Consider the following 18820-nt stretch of genomic DNA (forward strand, 5'->3'; position numbering starts at 1 on the left):
GGAGCGGTGGGTAGAGGGGAAGTGACTTTTTTCGCCGGACGCGCCGTCTACATTTATGGCGGGTAACTAAGCTCGCACCGCATCTACGTTTATAATATCTTTTGTTTGAGGCAAATTGAAAGAGGGTTTTGACACTGAGCGCCCTCGATGGTCATCCAGTGAAGTAAGTGAAACGAGCGCGAAATTCGAAATGTGTAGTTTATGAGAACCAAAAAAAGGAACATATTTTATTCATTAGAAGAATATAATTGATATGTTCTACATAAAGTTTTATGTTTTGATATTCCCACTTTCATCGAAAACAATTTTTTAATAGTAATTTTTAAATTTAATTTAATTTTAAATTGATAATTAATGTCCTTTATGAAAATTGAACAACTTTAAATCCGAATTTATTGATTCTACCTTACATTTAATCTTTTTTGATAAAAATTTATTGTAGGTTAAGTTTACAGTAGATGGCAAATTTCTTTAGAAAGTCAAATATTCGGTTGACATTTTATGTATTTTGTGATTAGTTTTTGTTTCTCGGTGAGAAAAAGTAACCTTTTCGGCGGAAAATAAATTTTAGATGAAAATTCATTTTCTTAACCAAAAATTCATTTTTACAACTGAAAATCTTACTATTCTAATTTTTATTGAAAACCTTTTTTTTTATAGTAATTTTTAAATTTAATTTAATTTTAAATTAAAAGTTAATATGCTTTATGAAGATTGAACAACTTTAAATCGATATTTATATATTCTACCTTAAATTTGATCTTTTTCGATGGACATGTATTGTAGATTATGTTTATGGTAGACGGAGAATTTCTTTAGAAATTCAAATATTCGTTTGACATTTCATGTATTTTGTGAAAAATCTTTGTTTCTCGATGCGAAAAATTAATCTCTTCGGCAGGAAATAAGTTTTTATATGAAAATTTATTTTCTTAACCGAAAATTCAATTTTATAAGTGAAAATCCAACTATTCCAATTTTTATTGAAAACAATTTTATGTGTAGTAATTTTTTATTTTATTTAAATGTTTTCATGTAATTTTTCACGTATAAATATTTCGAAATTAGCTTCTTCTTGGTTCAAAATTTATTTTACTTCTATTTTTACTATACCAAGCTTTTGAAATTTAAAAAATATCCTGAAATATTTCAAATCCTTCAAAATCTTCTGAAATACCTAGAACTTTTTTTTAAGATTTCTAAAGTACTTTGGGATTTTTTTAATTCTTTGAAATTCCTTTAAATTATCAAAATAAATTGAAAATTCCTTGACATCTTTTAAAACATCCTCAAATATTTAAAATTCTTAAAATCTTTTGAAACTTCTAGAAATTTTTTAAAGTTTTAGACAAAAATTTAGAAAACTTTGGTCTTTAGAAACCGTGGCCTTTCCAAAATTCTGATTATCAAGTGTCAGAAATTTAAAATTTTGGAATTTTCCTACTTAGTTCAGCTAGAACAAAATTCACAGGATCTCCTTCATATTACTATTAATCTAAAAAATCTCGAGGGAAAATTAAAGTTGGCCTTTTTTCGTAAAATACATTTTTCAGTTGTTTTTTTTTTTAAATTAACGTTGTTTTGGCAGTTTGGAGAAATTTTCAACTTACTCTAAAGAATTGGAGATACAACTTTTTGAAATGAAATTTTTGTAATTTTTTTCATAATTCGCTTGAGTTCGTGAAAAAAATAATTGATGAAAAAAAATATATATTTGTCTCATATTTTAAATTGGAAAATAATATTTTACGGCTTTTAAACTAAATAATAAAACACTTAATTTTTACAATATTTGTTTAGTTGAAAATTTCTAAGTATTATATTGTCCTCGATCAGAACGAAATAATAATATTTCTAAAATCTAAAAGTTAAAAGAAACTGTGAAATGAGTTTCAGGACTGTAATGCTAATTAACACATCGTAAATAAACAAAATATTGGTTAAAATTTGCTCACAACAAAATATAGGTTTAGATCCTACAATTAAATTTTTATAATATTTTCGAAATCGCATTTTAAGTTTTAAATATTTGAGGATGTTTTAAAAGATGTCAATGAATTTTCCATTTATTTTTTATAATTTCAAAGAATTTCAAAGAATTCAAAAAAATTAGAACGATCATTTTAAAAAATTCCAAAGTACTTTAGAAATCTTAAAAAAAAAGTTCTAGGTATTTCAAAATATTTCGAAGAATTTGAAAAATTTGAGAGAATTTTAAAAGTTTCCAATGAATTTTCAATTTATTACAGTAATTTAATATGAGATTTTAAAGGATTTGAAATATTTTAGTGTATTTTTAAAATTGTAAGGAATTTTCAAGAGCTTTGAAAAACTTCAATAGATTTTAAAGGATTTAAAATATTTTAGGATATTTTAAAACATTCCAAGGAATTTTAATTTCATTTCAATAATTTCAATCGATTTCAAAGAATTTTAACGATTTTTTAAAAATATTTCCTGGTTGAAGGTGGCACTACCTTGTTAAAAATTTAGTTTTTTTGGATGGTGATTCATAAATTTAGTTGGAAAAATTTGTTTTCTGAAAATTTAACTATTTTGTAGAAAATTCTTTTTGTTTTTGGTTAAAAATTAATTTTTTAAAACTACAAATTCAAATAGTATATGGTTAATTGGAAAGTGATCTATTATAGTAGAAAATATTTGTATTTTATTGAATACTCGTCTTTCTTAGTTGAAAATTCATCTTTTTGTCGAAAATTTAATTATGATGATAAATTGATTTTTTTATACAAAATTAGTCTTGGTGGAAAATAAATTTCTTTTGTGAAAAATTCCTTTATTTAGTATACAGTTCAGCCTTTTGGATAAAAATTTAACTATTTTGTTTAAAACAGTTTTAACCATTTTTTTTCTAATTTATGTATTTTCTTCAAAATTTATTTTTGTGGCAGAAAACTAATTGTTTTAGTTAAAAGTTGAACTAATGTTAATAATAAATGGTCAACCAGTCATTATTATTGATATAATAATTTATAATTATAATATTAACATGAATAATATTTATAATAGTAATAATATCCATTCTGCATATTATATATACACCTGAAAATCATAATCTCAAAATTGACTCATGCATCAAATAAAGATTCACGCGATACATTAAATTTGCCGTCTACTGTAAACTTAACCTACAATAAATTTTCATCGAAAAAGATCAAATGTAAGGTAGAACCAATAAATTTGGATTTAAAGTTGTTCAATTTTCATAAAGGACATTGATTATCAATTTCAAATTAAATTGAATTAAAAAATTACTATAAAAAAAAAATCGTTTTCGATGACAATGGGAATATTAAAACATGAAACTTTATGTAGAACATATCAATTATATTCTTCTAATGCATAAAATATGCTCCTTCTTTTGTTCTCATAAACTATACATTTCGAATTTCGCGCTCGCTTCACTTACTTCACTGAATGACCATCGAGGGCGCTAAGTGTCAAAACCCTCTTTCAATTTGCCTCAAGCCATCGTGTGTGTGAGTGTGTCAGTGATCTACAGTCGTAGTAGGGTATAAAAGTGTGTTTTTATGACAAATGCATGATTTCAGCCCTTTCTAGGCGTCTATGAAGCGGGGCTAGAGCTTTTACTTTTTACTCCCGAGGGAGTAAAAAGTGATGTCAGAGTTGAATAATTAAAATTATACACCTATGAGCTCGCATTTTGCGATAATCTGCCCATTCACTGTAAAAACTGTAAGGAAATTTTGGTTGTAGATATAGAATTTTACGGTAATTTATGGAAAGTTACCATATATAATTGATCAAATTACCAAAAGTTTCCGAAAATTTATTAAAAGAATATGTAACATTGCCAAAAAAATTTTCTATAATTTCCGGAAATTTATAAAAATGTTTAGTATCTAATTTTGGGTAATTTATGGTAAAGTTACCATATTTACCTGTAATATAACTATAAATTACCGGAAATTTATAGACATTTTTAACTTGAATTTATAGAAATGTGTGGTAAATTACCATAAATTACCCCCCCCCCCAATGCATAAATTTCCGGAAATTTGTAAAAGTGTTTAAAATAAAATTGTGGCTAATTTATGGTAATTTACCATAGTTGCTTGTAAAATTACCATAAATGACCGAAAAATTCCAGAAACTTAGACATTTTTAAATTGAATTTTTGGCAATTTATGATAAATTACCTGTAATATTACCCATGAATTTCCGCAAATTTAGATACATGTTTTAAATTTAATTTTGGGTAATTTATGATAAAGTTACAGTATTTATTTGTAAAAGTACTATAATTGGCCGGGAATTTCCAATTAATTTCTGAAAATATAGACATTTTTATATTAAATTTTTGGCAATTCATGGTAAGTTACCATAAATTACCCAAAAATTTCATGATTTCCCGGAAATTTATCAAAAAGTTCAAAATTGAATTTTGGGTAGTTTATGGTATGTTACAACAAATTGTCTGTAATATTGCCATAAGTTACCAAAAAAATTCATAAGTGTCCGAAAATTAATAAAACTCCTAAAAATTTAATTTTAGCTAATTTATGGCAATTTAGCATATTTACCCGTAAAACTACCATACATGGCGGGAAATTTGCAAAAAATTTCGAAAATTTATAGACATTTTTAAATTAAATTTTGGGAAAATTATCTTAAGTTTTCATAAATTACCTGTAATATTTCCAAAAATTATTCACAAATTTCATAATTTTCCTAAAATTTATTATAAAAGTTCAAAATTCATTTTTTAGTAATTTATGGTATGTTACCTTAAACTACCTGTAATATTACCATTAATTAATAAAAATCTGCGGAAATTTAGAAAAAGTTTCAAAATTAAATTTTGGGAAATTTATGATAAAGTAACTATAATTACTCGCAAAATTACCATAATAGGCTGGCAATTTCCATAAATTTCCTGAAGTTTATAGACATGTTCAAATTGAATTTTGGGCAATTCATGGTAAGCTGCCAAAAATTACCTGTAATATTCCCATTAAATACCAAAAAGTGTCAGGAATTTCCGAAATTTTATAAAAAATTAAAAAAATTTAATTTTGGGTAATTTGTGGTAATTTACCATATTCCCTTGTAAAATTAATATAAATGACCGAAAATTTCCGAAAAATTATACATTCTTAAATTAAATGTTGGGCAAATTATCTTAATTTACCATAAATTACCTGTAATATTACCATTAATTATCAACAAATATAATAAATTTCCAGAATTTTATAAAAATATTAAAAATTGAATTTTGGGTAATTTATGGTAAGGGAACCATATTTACCTGTAAACAGAACCAGAAATTACCGAAAATTTTACATAAATTTCTTTAAATTTATAGACATTTTTAAATTGAATTTTGGGAAATTTATGCTTACCTACCGTAAATTAACTGTAATATTACCAACAAATTTAATAAATTTCCGGAAATTTATAAAAATGTTGAAAATTTAATTTTTATATAAAAAAAAGGTTTTCGAGGTGGATTTTTATCTCATTTAAATATTCTAAATTTTAATTGAATTTTCGGCAATTCATATATTACCTGTAATATTACCATTAATTACCAAAAAAAATGATAAATTTCCGTAAATTTATAAAAGTCTTCAAAATTAAATTTTAGCTCGTTTATGGTGATTGATCATATGTACTTGTAAAATTTATTAATATAAATGACCGAAAATTTCCATAAATTTCCGATAACTAATAAATTAAATTTGAGGTAAATCATCTTAAGTTACTATAAATTACCTGTAATATTACCATTAATTACCAAAAAGTTTCATAAATTTCTGGAAATTTATCAAAATGTTTGAAATTTAATTTTGACTAATTTATGGTAAAGTTATCATATTTACCTGTAAAATTACCAGAAGTTACCGAAAATTTACATACATTTTCAAGGGTGAGAAGGACTTTTTCCACTGGTTGCATAATAAAGATTTCTCATTTTAATAAAAAATTCATCTCTGGTCGAAAATTTAACTACTTTGTTGAAAATCAATTTTCTTTATTTAAAAATTGAATTATTCCAGTAAAAAATTTAATAATTTTGCTAAAAATACGTTCTTTTTGTGTGAATAATTAGATTTTTGAGAGAAAATTTGACTATTCTCTTTCTGGCTGAAAATTTATTTGCTTTCTCTCTTATCAATTGTTATTTTAGTCTTGAAAAGTTAGGTAGTTTGGAAGTCTCTTTTTTAATTTTCAATATTTTTCATGATTTTTCAGAATAAAAATTTTTTCATACAGAAATATATTTCTGTTCGATCTTAAATTATAAATTTATCTTTTTGTTTTGATGACATCAAAAATATTTGGCTGCATTTGACATTTTTTACTTAAAAGTTCAACTATTTGTTTGAAAATTTATGTACCTTGTGGAAAACTCGTATTTCTTATAGAAAATTAATCTGTTTATCACAAAATTGCAGTTCAAAGTTTAATAAAAATTGATCTTTCTGGTTTGAAATTAAACTATTCTAGTCAAAGATTTAAAATCTTAATTGAATTTTAATAACTTTGTTTGCAAATGTAACTATTTTCTGTAGTTATTTATATATATTTTTTTAATATAATTTTTTTAACTGAAAAATTAACTATTTCACTTGAATATTGAAAATTATATTTTTTTAAAAGTTAATCTTCTTGTCAAAAAATTATTCTTGTCGGTTACAAATTCAAGTATTCCAGTTTAATATTTACCATTTTAGTTGAAAATTCATCTTTTAGGTTGAAAATGTATGAGTTAGGTTAAAAATGGATTTTTTCGTTAAAAATTTAATAACTATTTCGTTGAAAATTTATCTCCTTTAATTAAAAATTCAACTATTTCGTTAAAAAATTATGTTTTTCAAATTGTATTTTGCGGTATTCTAACTAATTTTTTTAACCGAAAGTTTAACATTTCCATTTTTGTTGAAAATTGATATTTTTTATTGGAAAATTCAACTATTTGTTTTAAAATTTCGAAAGGAAAATATTTCTTAATTATAATATAATTTTTTTTTACATTTTCCGCTCGGAATTTACCTTTTTTTCTTGAAAATTCAACTACTTGCGTTTCAAAACTAAACTCTTTTGTTAAAAATTAATTTTTGTTTTTAGAATATGTGTTATTTTACAATTGAAAATTGATTAATTAATTCTTTCGATGAAAATTAATTTTTTCATTGAAGATTCATAATTTTAATTGAAAATTCATTTCTTTGGTTGGAAAATAAGCTACTTTATTAAAAATTTGTTTCGTTTTTGTTTATAAATAATTTTTTTCTCAAATTGAAAATAAAAAAACTATTCCAGTTGAATATTTTATAATTTTACCTAAAAACGAATTTTTTGGTTGAAAAATTATATTTTTTAGTAGAAAATTCGTATTTGTTGGATGAACTTTCGTTTTATTAACTTAAAACTTAATTATTTAAGTTTGGATTGACAATTTATCTTTTTTAGTAAAATTTTGTTGTTGAAAGTTCTATTATTTCAGTTAAAGATTCATTATTTTAGTTTAAAATTTTATTTTTGTTTGTTTACAAATTCAGCTATTCCAGTTGCGGATTCATAATTTTAGTTGAACATTCGTCAGCTAATATGAAAATGATTTTTTTTTAATTCAAAATTCAATTATTTGGTGGGAAATTTGTCTCCTTTGAATGAAAATTCTATTATTTCGTTCAAATTCATGTATTTTGTTGGAAAATTGTATTCTTTGATTGAAAATTAGTCTTTTTGTTTGAAAATTAATTTAATAGTTTAAAATTACATGTTTTTGGTTAAAAATTCGAGTCTTTTAATTAAATATTTATAATTTTATTTAAATTTGGTTTGAAAATTATACTATTTGTTTGGAAATTTGTCTTATTTAATTAAAAATTAAACTTTTTCGTTGAAAATTAATGTATTTTCTAGAAAAATTGTATTTTTGATAAAAAATTAATTTTCTTATTTTTAATTAATCTTTTTGTTTAAAAATTTATCTTTTTGGTTTAAAAATTCAAATATTGCATTTAATTATGTATCAGTTTGATTTTTACTTACTAAAATTGAATTATTTAATATTTGGTTGCAAATTTATATTTTTTTGTTTAAAATTCGTTTTTTTTCGTAGAAATTAATCTTCTTCGTTTAAAATTAATTTGTTTAACTAAAAATGTTACCATTCTATTTTTTATTTAAAATTATTATTTTTTTCTGTACAAAATTCAACTATTTGGTTAGAAATTTCTCTTCATTAAATAAAAATTCAACCATTTCGTCAAAAATTAATGCATCTTGTTGAAAATTAAAAATTTAACAATTTCGTTGAAAATACACATATTTAAAAAAAAATTTGCTTTTTGTATGCAGAAAATTAGCTTTTTCTTCGAGAATTAATCTTCTTCATTAATAATTCTTCTTTTCTGTTAAAAATTCAAGTATTCCAGGCAAATATTTATCATTTTTTTGTTTAAAAAAATTCGCTGTTTAATGGAAAATTATTATTGCAGTTTAATATTCCATCATTTTACTTAAAAATTCATTTTTTGACTAAAAATTTAATTATTTAATATTTGGTTGAATATGTATTTTTTTGGTCAAAAATTCAATTATTCTAGTTAAAGATTTATCATTTCAGTTAAAAATGCATTTTTCCAGTTTAAAATTAATTTTTTTAACTAAAAATGTTACTATTTCATTTTCAGCTAAAAATGATTATTTTTTCGTACAAAATTTTACTATTTGGTTGGAAATTCGTCAACAGTTTCGTTAAAAATTTCTGTATTTTGTTAATTTGAATTGAAAATTCAACTAAAAAAATCTAGTTTTTTGGTAAAAAAAAATGGTGTCTTTCTTTGAGATTTAATCTTCTTGTTTAAAAATTCTTCTTTTCGGTTAAAAATTCAAATATTCCAGTGAAATATTTATCATTTTAGTTAAAAATTGGACTTTTAGTTTGCAAATAAAATTATATGGTTGAAAGTTAAACTCTTTTGTTAAAAGTTAATTTTTTTATTGAAGATTGATAGTTTTAAGTGAAAATTTATTTTTTCTTTGGATGACTTTTGGTTTCAAATTATAATTTTTTCAACTGAAAATGAAACTATTGTTGCAGTTGATTATTCCATAATTTTACCTAAAAATTAATCTCTTTAGTTAAACATTTATTTTTTGACTAAAAATTTAATTATTCAATATTTGGTTGAAAAATTATGTTTTTTACTTGAAAATTCGTCTTTTTTGGAAGAAATTAATCTTCTTATTTGAAAATTAATTTTTCTGGTCAAAAATTCAATTATTCGAGGTACAGATTCATAATTTGAGTTAAAAATTTCTTCGTTTTGGTTTAAAATTCAACATTTATAGTTACATATTTTTAATTTTATTTGCAAATCTATCACTTTGTTTGAAAATTTAAATATTTTGAAAGTTACTTTTTTTATTTGCTTAAAATTAATTTTTTTAAATAAAAATGTTAGCTTTTTATTTTTGGTTGAAAATAATTATTTTTTAGTTCAACATTTAACGGCTTGATCGGAAATTCGTCTTCTTTGATTAAAAATTAAACTATTTCGTTAAGATTAAAAAATGAATCTTCTACTTTCAAATTTCATTACATATTTTGAATTTCATTTTAAAAATTCATCACATCGTTTAAAAATGTAACTATTTATTTGAAATTTAATTTTGTTGTTACAAATTAGTTCTTTTGTTGTTGAAAGTAATTTTGTAAAATGAAATTTTAACTTAGCCTAATTGAAAAATTCATATTTGTAGTTGAAAATTAATCTATCTAGTTAAAAATTAATTTTTTAACTTGAAATTGAATTATTTCAGTTAAAGGTTCATTGCTTTAGTTGAAAGCTCTTATGTTGGGTTTTAAATTAATTTCTTTAACCGAAAATGTTACTATTCTATTTTAAGTTGAAAATTATGACTTTTTTTAGTTCGAAATTTAACTATTTCATTAGAAATTAATTTATCTTGTCAAAAAATTGTATTTTTTGGTAGAAAATTAATCTTTTTATTTGAAAATTAATCTCGTTGTTTAAAAATTTATCGTTTTGGTTAAAAATTCAAATGCTCCAGTTAAATATTTATAATATCAGTTGAATATTGATTTTTCTTTGCTTGAAAATTGAACCATTTTGTTTAAAATCAGTTTATTGTTTCTTTACAATAAATATTTTCAACTGTAAGTTTAACTATTCTATTTTTGGTAAAAAATTGACATTTTTTAGTGAAAAACTAAGGTATTTTTTCAAAATTAATTTATTTTGCAATGTTTTTCTCTGCTGTGTTAAATGATGTTTAGAATAAACGGCATAAATTTAAGTAAAACTGAAAAAAACTTGACCAAGTAATGTATAATACACGTAATTTTTTCAGTCCGGAGCTGAGGAAGCACGAATTTCAAGCACAGCTCTTATTCTCATCAGCTTCATTCTTCCTTCTGCTGTATTGAGAATATACACCTAATAAATACTTTTTTGTTAGGATGTGACCACTCTTGATTAACAGGAATGTCTGTTAAAAATTTTAGATTCGCCAGAAAAAACAGTATTAATAAATACAATTGTTTGCAAATTGTTATAAACAAACTGGTGAACAAGATTTATGTCTTCTGCATTTAATAAGAATATAAAAGTAAAAATATCTATGAATCTCAACAATGATGTATCGAAAGTGTCCAATTAAGGCCTCCGATAGAAAAAGTTTATATTTCTGCGAATTTTTTATATTGGCGAATTTACCGTAATTTTATTTCTGCCTATAGAGAAGCACTCCAGATCTCAAGTAGCTTAACAATAAAGTATTGATATTAGCTTGATATTAAAAAGTAAGTTAAACGTCGATTTTTTAATGTTTATAACCAGGGTGGCCACCGATCCGAGAAAATCGGGAGTAAGTCGGGAGAGAAATATTATATCGGGGGATCCCCCGTATTTAATAATTCGCGCATTAAAATTTTTTTTAAGTTCCCAACTTTAAAAGGTGACTTTTGATCTTCAAAAATCACATTTTTTAGTACCAAAAATTCCAAATTGAAAAATATTTTATATTGGAAAGTTTCTAGAATGAATATAAACTCTGAAAGAAGATTGGAAATTAAAAACTTAAAAATTGAGTAAAAAAATAAAAAACGATACTGCATTTTTTATTTTAAAGGGTTTGAGTATAAAAACGTTTCAATATCACAATTTTTGGTGACTAAATTTTTTTCTCATCTTTAAATGTCGCTTGGCATTCAAATTGTTCAAATTTAAAAGTTGTCAATCTTTCATTATTTAATTTTGAACGCTTTTATTTATAAAGAATACAATTCCTATACCTCTGAATTTTAAATGGACCAATTTCGAAAATTTGAATCTTAAAATATTCAATTTTTAACGTTTTGACATTGTCATATTATTCTAATTTCAGGCGCATGCAATTTTAAATGAATAATTATTCATTATCTCTTCAAATATATATAAATCCTTATATTAAAAAATTGTTTTAATAATGGATTTTTAAATTTGTATATTTTAATTTTGGTAAATAAAAATTCAGAGACAGAAACGCGCGATTTGCGCGCATGCATTTACTGCTAGTAACAAATTTCTTGCAAAAAGGTTTGCTGATATTTATCGACTTCCGCAATTGATAATATATGTGAAAAAACTGTGGATTTTGCAGAATAAATTTTTTCATGAAGCGGGAGAAATGACGACCATTTACCGGGAGAATCGGGAGAAAACCGGGAGACGAAAATTGAAAAAGAAAGTGGCCAACCTGTTATAATTATTTTAATAAACAAATTCACGATAAGACCGTTTTTTATATATATATATAAGTGACAATCATGTATTGTTTATACAATTTTAATATGCAAAATGCATAATTTTTCCGTCCAGTAGGTAAGATTTGCTTTTTCAGCAGAGTTAATTGTATATAAGATTACTCCATAAATGCGAACAATAAACATTTTTTAAATACCAAGTGGTACTATTCTTTGACTAGAAGTGTGTATGATTATTATGTATGTCGCATAGAAATTCAAAGAGAAAGATAAAAGTACAAATATTTTATATATTGCGTAAATGCTATTTTTGTAAAAGTCTCCGGAAATAATAGAAAATTTAGTTATTATTGAATATATTGTTAATATTAAAAAAGTAATAAAAATTGTGTTTATTATGTAGAAATTTAAAGTAATAAGCATTGAATTATTGTGCATGTCATATAGGGATTCATGTAAAAAATAAAAATATTTTATATATAGCGTAACTGCTATTTTTGAAACCCTACACCATTCCTTAGATTTCTGTCTGTCAAATACATTTTATTTCGATAATTTTGTGGGCACATTTTTTTTTTTTTTAATTACAGAGTTGCTACAGGTCAGGTAATTTAAGAAAATCAGGAAATATGTTAATTTCCTACAACAATGGCGGACCGAAATGATCGTCTACAAAGTACCCTTAAAGACCCCATAACTGTTCCACATCAAAAAAGGAACTGTGTTCTATAACAGTTGTTACAAGATGGTGACAGAACTATTTTAGAACAAAAAGGTAAACAGTGTTCTAGAACACTGTGACAAAATTGTGACAGCACTGTTCTAGAACAAACTGATCACTGACGCTCTATAATATTTGTTTCAGGTTTATTTTAGAACTGTGCCGTAACAGTCTTATATCGAAGTTCTAGAACACTCTTATAAGTGTGTTCTAGAACAAATTAGGAACAAAGATTAGTTCGCTAATACTATGGTCGAGCTGGTATTTGCGAATATCCCTGATGTGGATATCTCGGACGTATCATTTTTATTAGTCGGGACTGCCTACGCGCTATCCCGGATCCAAATATATTCTTGGGGATATCAAATTTTCCGCCTCGCAGAACATTCCGACGGGTTATCCCTGGAATAACCCAGGATATAAATGGGGTCAAATCGAATATCTCGGGATATACTATTTCTGTGAGGGGTACATAACATTGTTCCATATTTGATAAAGAACAATTCTAGAACGGTTATAGAATTGTCCTAGATTTTTTACAATGCAGCGTCCCAAAGTTCTAGAAATGTTACAGAGCGGTTGTCACAGCGGTCTAGAACTGTTATAGAATTAACCTAGATTTTTTACAATGCAGCGTACCAAAGTTCTAGAAATGTTATAGCGTTCTAGAATTGTTATAGAATTCTATATTCTTTACAATGCAGCGTGCCAAAGTTCTAGAAATGTTACAGAGCGGTTGTCACAGTGTTATAGAATTGTCCTAAATTTTTTACAATGCAGCGTACCAAAGTTCTAGAAATGTTACAGAGCGATCATCGTTACAGCGTTCTAGAACTGTTATAGACTTGTCCTAGATTTTTTACAATGCAGCGTACCAAAGTTCGAGGAATGTTACAGAGCGGTTGTCACAGCGTTCTAGAACTCCCTGGTGGACCGAAGGAACCGAATGGGGCCTCTACAAAGTACCCGTAAAGACCCCATTCGGTTCCTTTTTTAAAAACTCTAAAAAACAGAAAGATCGACTTTTAAATTGTTGAAATTTGGATTCTATATTAAAATTCCCTATAGAAGGTCACGCAATACTCGCAATAGTTTTTTTTTTTGCAACGATAAAAAGTTCAAAAAAAAAATGAGACGTATAACACCTGTTGACTGCTACACTTCAAACGCATCGCCTGTAAGTAGCAGTCAACAGGCGTTATACGTCTTTTTTTTTTAACTTTTTACCGTTGCAAAAAAAATATTGCGATTATTCCGTGACCTTCTATAGGGAATTTTAACGTAAAATTCGAATTTTAAAAGTTGATTTTGCTGTTTTTTCGAGTTTTTTAAAGAGGAACCGAATGGGGACCCAATGAGGTCCTTACGGGTACTTTGTAGATGCCGCGTTAAAAATTGCAAAATAAAATACGTGTCATTTACATGGGCCGAAGGCGAATTCAAGTGCATCTTCTTTTAGTAGATTTTAGTAAGCGTTCCGTCAGTAACTAAACATTGTCTCTGGGTGCTAGCGCCACGCAGTGTAAACCTCAGGCAACAACGCTGCGATGCAAGTGAAAGCAGTCAAGCAGTGCCCTTGAGGTTAGGAGAAGAGATCTCAGGACTAAAGGTGAATTATTAGTTTAAATTCTCATTTTTCATATTATTCATATTGGAGAAGGTATTAAATTTGTGTAAAATTAGACATATAAATTATTACATATATTTATTCACATTTATTCGCCAATTTTGAATTTTATATTTAAACTTCGCGCGCAACATACTACTTGAGTCGGTGTCAGAATGCGGATATCTCTGTCATGCGCAGTAGTGATTATGTGTATTTTTAAATTGACACATGGCATTACATAACCTAAAAATACACAAGAATAACTACTGCGCATGCCAGAGATATCCTCGTTCTGACACCAATGACTTGAGTTATTACGGATGCGCTTGCAGTCCCCTTCAGCAAAAGGTAATGACATTTTTTTAAATTTTTAACGCTGCAAGAAAAAGTATTGCGATTACTCCGTGAGTTTGAAATCAAAATTTAACGCAGAATCCGAATTTCAACCATTTAAAAGGTGATCTTGCTGCTTTTTTTTAGTTTTTTAAGGAGGAACCGAAGGGGCACTCACTGAGGTCTTTAAGGGTACTTTGTAGAGGCTCCTTTCGGTCCGCCAGGGATGTTAACGCTTTTTATCAGAAACTGCATTGTAAAAAAAAATGTTTTATAAATATCCACTGCGTTTTTTTAATTGTACAAAAACCTGTAAAATAACTGCGTTCAAAATAGTAAACTTCCAACTGTAAAAAGTAAAAATACCACATTAAATGTAGTGCTTTTACAAAATTTTGGGAATTCGCGTCTCTGAAAGTAGGGAATAATTTTACTCAAATTATTTCCTACGTTCAGAGACGCGAATTCCCCAAATTTTGTAAAAACACTACATTTAATGCGGTGCTTTCACTTTTTACAGTTGGAAGTTCACTGTTTTGAACGCAGTTATTCTACAGGTTTTGGTACAATTACAAAAACGCTAAAGAATTCTTAATGTTAAATTATATAAAAACGTGCATTTGATGTAAACATTTTTCTCGAACATTTTGTATGGAAAATGTCAGTTTTAAAAATTTGTTTGAAAAACATTTTTGTTTAAATATAGAAATCTACAGAACTTTCTGTGATACAAGTTTTTGGAAAATCACACTATAGTAAAAATTGTAGTAAAAGAATTTTTTCGAAATCACATTTATTGATACAATAATTTTTTAAAAATATGATAAAATTTAATTTTACATTTAATTTAAATTGTAACGGATTTTTTCATCTGCAAGTGTAACTATTTTATTACTGGTTGAAAACTTACATTTTTAATTAGAAATGGTTCTGTTATTTTTAAACATTTAACCATTTGATTAAAAATTCATCTTTTTGGTGAAAATTATACTATTTTGGTAGAAAATTTAACTATAGGGTTAAAAATTAAACTATTTTTTTCAAATTAAATACACTTCGTAGAAATTTAACTTTTTTTTGTTGGAAATTCATAGTTTCGGTTTAAAAATTCAACTGTTTTGTGGAAATTTCATGTATTTTGTTGAAAATTTGTCTTTTTGGGTAGGCAATTAATCTTTTTTTATTATTTATTATTTTTTATTCATCAGTTGAAAATTAGTAGGTTTTTTTTTAAGTTATTGTTTAAAACTGAAAATGTAATTATTCCATTTTTTTTAAGAATTGTGTTTTTTGTTCTTTAAAATTTCATTGTTTGTTGGAAAATTCATATATATTAGTGAAAATTCTTCTTTTTGATTAGAATTTTTTTTTTTATTGAAAAATCATAATTTTGTTCGAGGATTCAACGAGTCGAGCATTCTTTTTTAGGAATTCATATTTTAAACTGAAAATGTAACTTCTCCATTGTTAATTAAAAATTGAGCTGGCGACCAAAAGGGGTTATTCCCCAAACGCCCTCGTTTCATTTGGCCTCTGGGACATATTTTTTCTGCTCAAATTTCAATTTTTTAATAATACATCCCAATAGAAAATTTTATTGCGCATATTTTCAGTCTTATAAATAAATGTGACGTTTTTATTGGTTTTCCAAATAATCAAGAAAATGTAACTTTTTTCTGCAATCGCATAATACGAATTTTTTGTGCTCAACTCGCCATAAGTTCTACAATAAAAGGAATTTTGTATTAACAGTGACCAAAACTTTTGTTATGATTCAAAAAAGTTTTTTGGAGAATATCAGGCAATTATGTTCTATAGTTTTAAAGTCACAATTGATTACAGATCTCAGCGCTGCCCTGTACAAAAATTCAAAAAATGATTTTTTTTGCATAAATGGAAGCTTGACATCCCAAAAACATGCTGCAAAAGTTTCGTAGTCGCAGTTGCCTTCTTTATCCCCTATAAGGCGCCACGCGCTGACCAGCCGGAGCGTGGTGGAGTCGAGGCCACGCCTAATCTGCTCCGAAATATTTTCAGCCGATGTATGCCACTGGAATGGCCGATAAAGAAAAAATTCACAAGAAACCAAAAACATTATTTTTTTCAACAATTTTCAATAACTATGTAAATCTTTAAAAACGCGTTTTTCTCGGTTTCACGTTTTTCAACAATGCCGGCAAGATAACTCCAAAAGTATTTGACCGATTGAGTTCTCCTTGCATATAGATATAACTGAAATTATTATCTTTTTGTGAACCACTCTTAACTGCAAAAAAATTATTGTTCAAACAATTTCATGCACATTTTTGGTAAAAGTCAACCTTTTGGTTGCAACGGCCACCATTTTGTCGAAAATTATTATTTCTCAAACCTCTTTTGGTTCACAAAGGGACTATGAATATAAACTTCAAGAAACTTTTTGTTTTTCGTGTCAGCCGAATTTGAGAGAAACTGTAGTGTCGGCAATTTCGCATCTCCCGGCTGAACATGTTGGACATCCGCCCTTATAATTAAACATTTTATGACTATGGCTGAAACATTTTTTTGTAGTTCAAAAGTTCGTTAATAACGTAAAAATTTTTGGAAAAATTCGTTATATTTTTCATCCCCAAACAAATCACAAAATATACCCTTATTTTTGGGTTGTTACATGGGTCGCCCCCCTTAAATCAATTGTAACTTTTAAACTATAGAACATAATTGCTTAATATTTTCCAAAAAACTTCCTTAAATCCTAAGAAAAAGTTTGGGTGGCCGTTAATTTTAATTTTCTGAAAATTCATTCGACTCCCGAAGTGTTTGAAACTTTCAGTATCTAATTTACGCTATGCGCAGAATGAAAATCACTATAATTATTTAGTGGCCATTCATTAAAATTCTATAAATACCGTTAGTTTTGTTAGATGATGTTGCATATTTTGTAAAATTTTAATCACAAATTTTTTTAGTTTTTCTAGCCGAAAATTCATTTTCTTTTTAGAAAAAATCATTTTGGTTGAGGATAATAATAATAATAATAATTTTTTAAACTGAAAATGTAACTTTTCCATTTGTTGGTCCAAATTTTGTTGTTTGAATTATTTTGGTTAATGGTATTTTCCTAAAAATTCGCGTTTTTTAGTTTTTTTTAACCAGTTCAAAATTCGTTTTTGTTTCTTCTGAAAATTAATTTTTTAACATAAAATTAAACTATTCCATTCTTAGTTAAAAACTTGTATTTTTTAGTGCAAAATTCAATTATTTGGTAGAGGGTTTAATTATTTTGTTAAAAATTCGCGTTTTTCAGTTGAATTCAACCAATTGAAAATTGTTTTTTTTTGTTGTTAAAAATTAATTTTTTAAAGTGAAAAATTTTTTTTTCGTTTTTGGTTAAAAATGTTTTTTTTTGTTTTCTTTTTTAAATCAATTATTTGGTTTTTGATAGAAAATTTCATTTTTTGACGAAAAATTGATCTATTTTGGTTAAAATTCATCTTTTTAAGCCGAAAGTTAATCACCTTTTTTGAAAAATCATCATTTTTGTTGAGGAATCAACTACTTGCTTAAAAACTCATGTTTATTACTTGAATTTGAATAGGTGAGTTTTTTTTCTTTTTGAAAATTAATTTTTGGAACTGATAATGTAACTTCCGCTTAGGGCTCAAAATTTTTTTAAATCATTTTAGTTGAGGATTTAATAATTTTGTTAAAAATTCTAGTTGTCCATTTAAATTCAACTAGTTGAAATTTTGTTAAAAATTTGTCGCTTTGGGTAGAAAATTAATCACTTTTTTGAAAATTCATTTATCTGGCTATAGATTTAACTATTTTGTTGAAAGCTCGTCTTTCTTTGTTCATTTTCAGTGAAATAAAATTAATTTATTTTTATTAAAAATTATTTTTTTAAATTGAAAATGTAACTTTTATCTTTTTCTTTTAAACTCTATCCTTTTCAATTAATAGTTAAACTATTTTGGTAACAAATTTAAATATTTTGATAAAGATTAACTATTTATTTGAATAGTTAGCCACTTTCTAGAAATTAATTTTTTTTCTTCAAAATTAATTATTTAAACTGAAAACGTAACTTTTCCAGTTTGGGTAGAAAACCTAACCTCTTAAATGAAAACTCATCTATTTTGTTAAAAATTAAACTATTTATTAAAAAAATTAACTGTTTGGTAGAAGATTAATTTTCCTGTTGAAAATTCAACTTGCTTGGTTCGATTTAAATAAGTCGAAAACTTGCTTGTTTTTTTTATGGTCAAAATTAATTTTTTTTTTTTTTAATGAAAATTTAACTGTTCCATTCTTGTTTCAAAACTTTCTTTGTTTTATAATTTAACTATTTTGGTAGAAAATTAGTCTTCTTTTTTTATAATATATCTTATTGTATTTGGATATAACTATCTTG

General features: G+C 25.4%; 1 protein-coding gene across 2 annotated transcripts in view; it reads left to right on the forward strand.

Annotated features, from left to right (window-relative positions):
* The window catches only part of LOC117167325 (CD59 glycoprotein), a 26677-nt gene extending 14486 nt beyond the window's left edge, over positions 1-12191 (forward strand). Inside the window, exon 4 of one of the 2 annotated variants that reach the window (XM_033352176.1) lies at positions 11662-12191. In XM_033352176.1, coding sequence (XP_033208067.1) covers positions 11662-11766 — 105 coding nt within the window. In that variant the 3' untranslated portion in view covers positions 11767-12191. Of the gene's footprint in view, positions 1-10371; positions 11167-11661 lie in introns of those variants that run through there. The other variant, XM_033352185.1, reaches the window with a different exon arrangement.
* Positions 12192-18820: the final 6629 nt, after the last annotated feature.

Source organism: Belonocnema kinseyi, chromosome 1 (assembly GCF_010883055.1).
Source record: "Belonocnema kinseyi isolate 2016_QV_RU_SX_M_011 chromosome 1, B_treatae_v1, whole genome shotgun sequence".
In the NCBI taxonomy this organism is placed as follows: Eukaryota; Metazoa; Arthropoda; class Insecta; order Hymenoptera; family Cynipidae; genus Belonocnema; species Belonocnema kinseyi.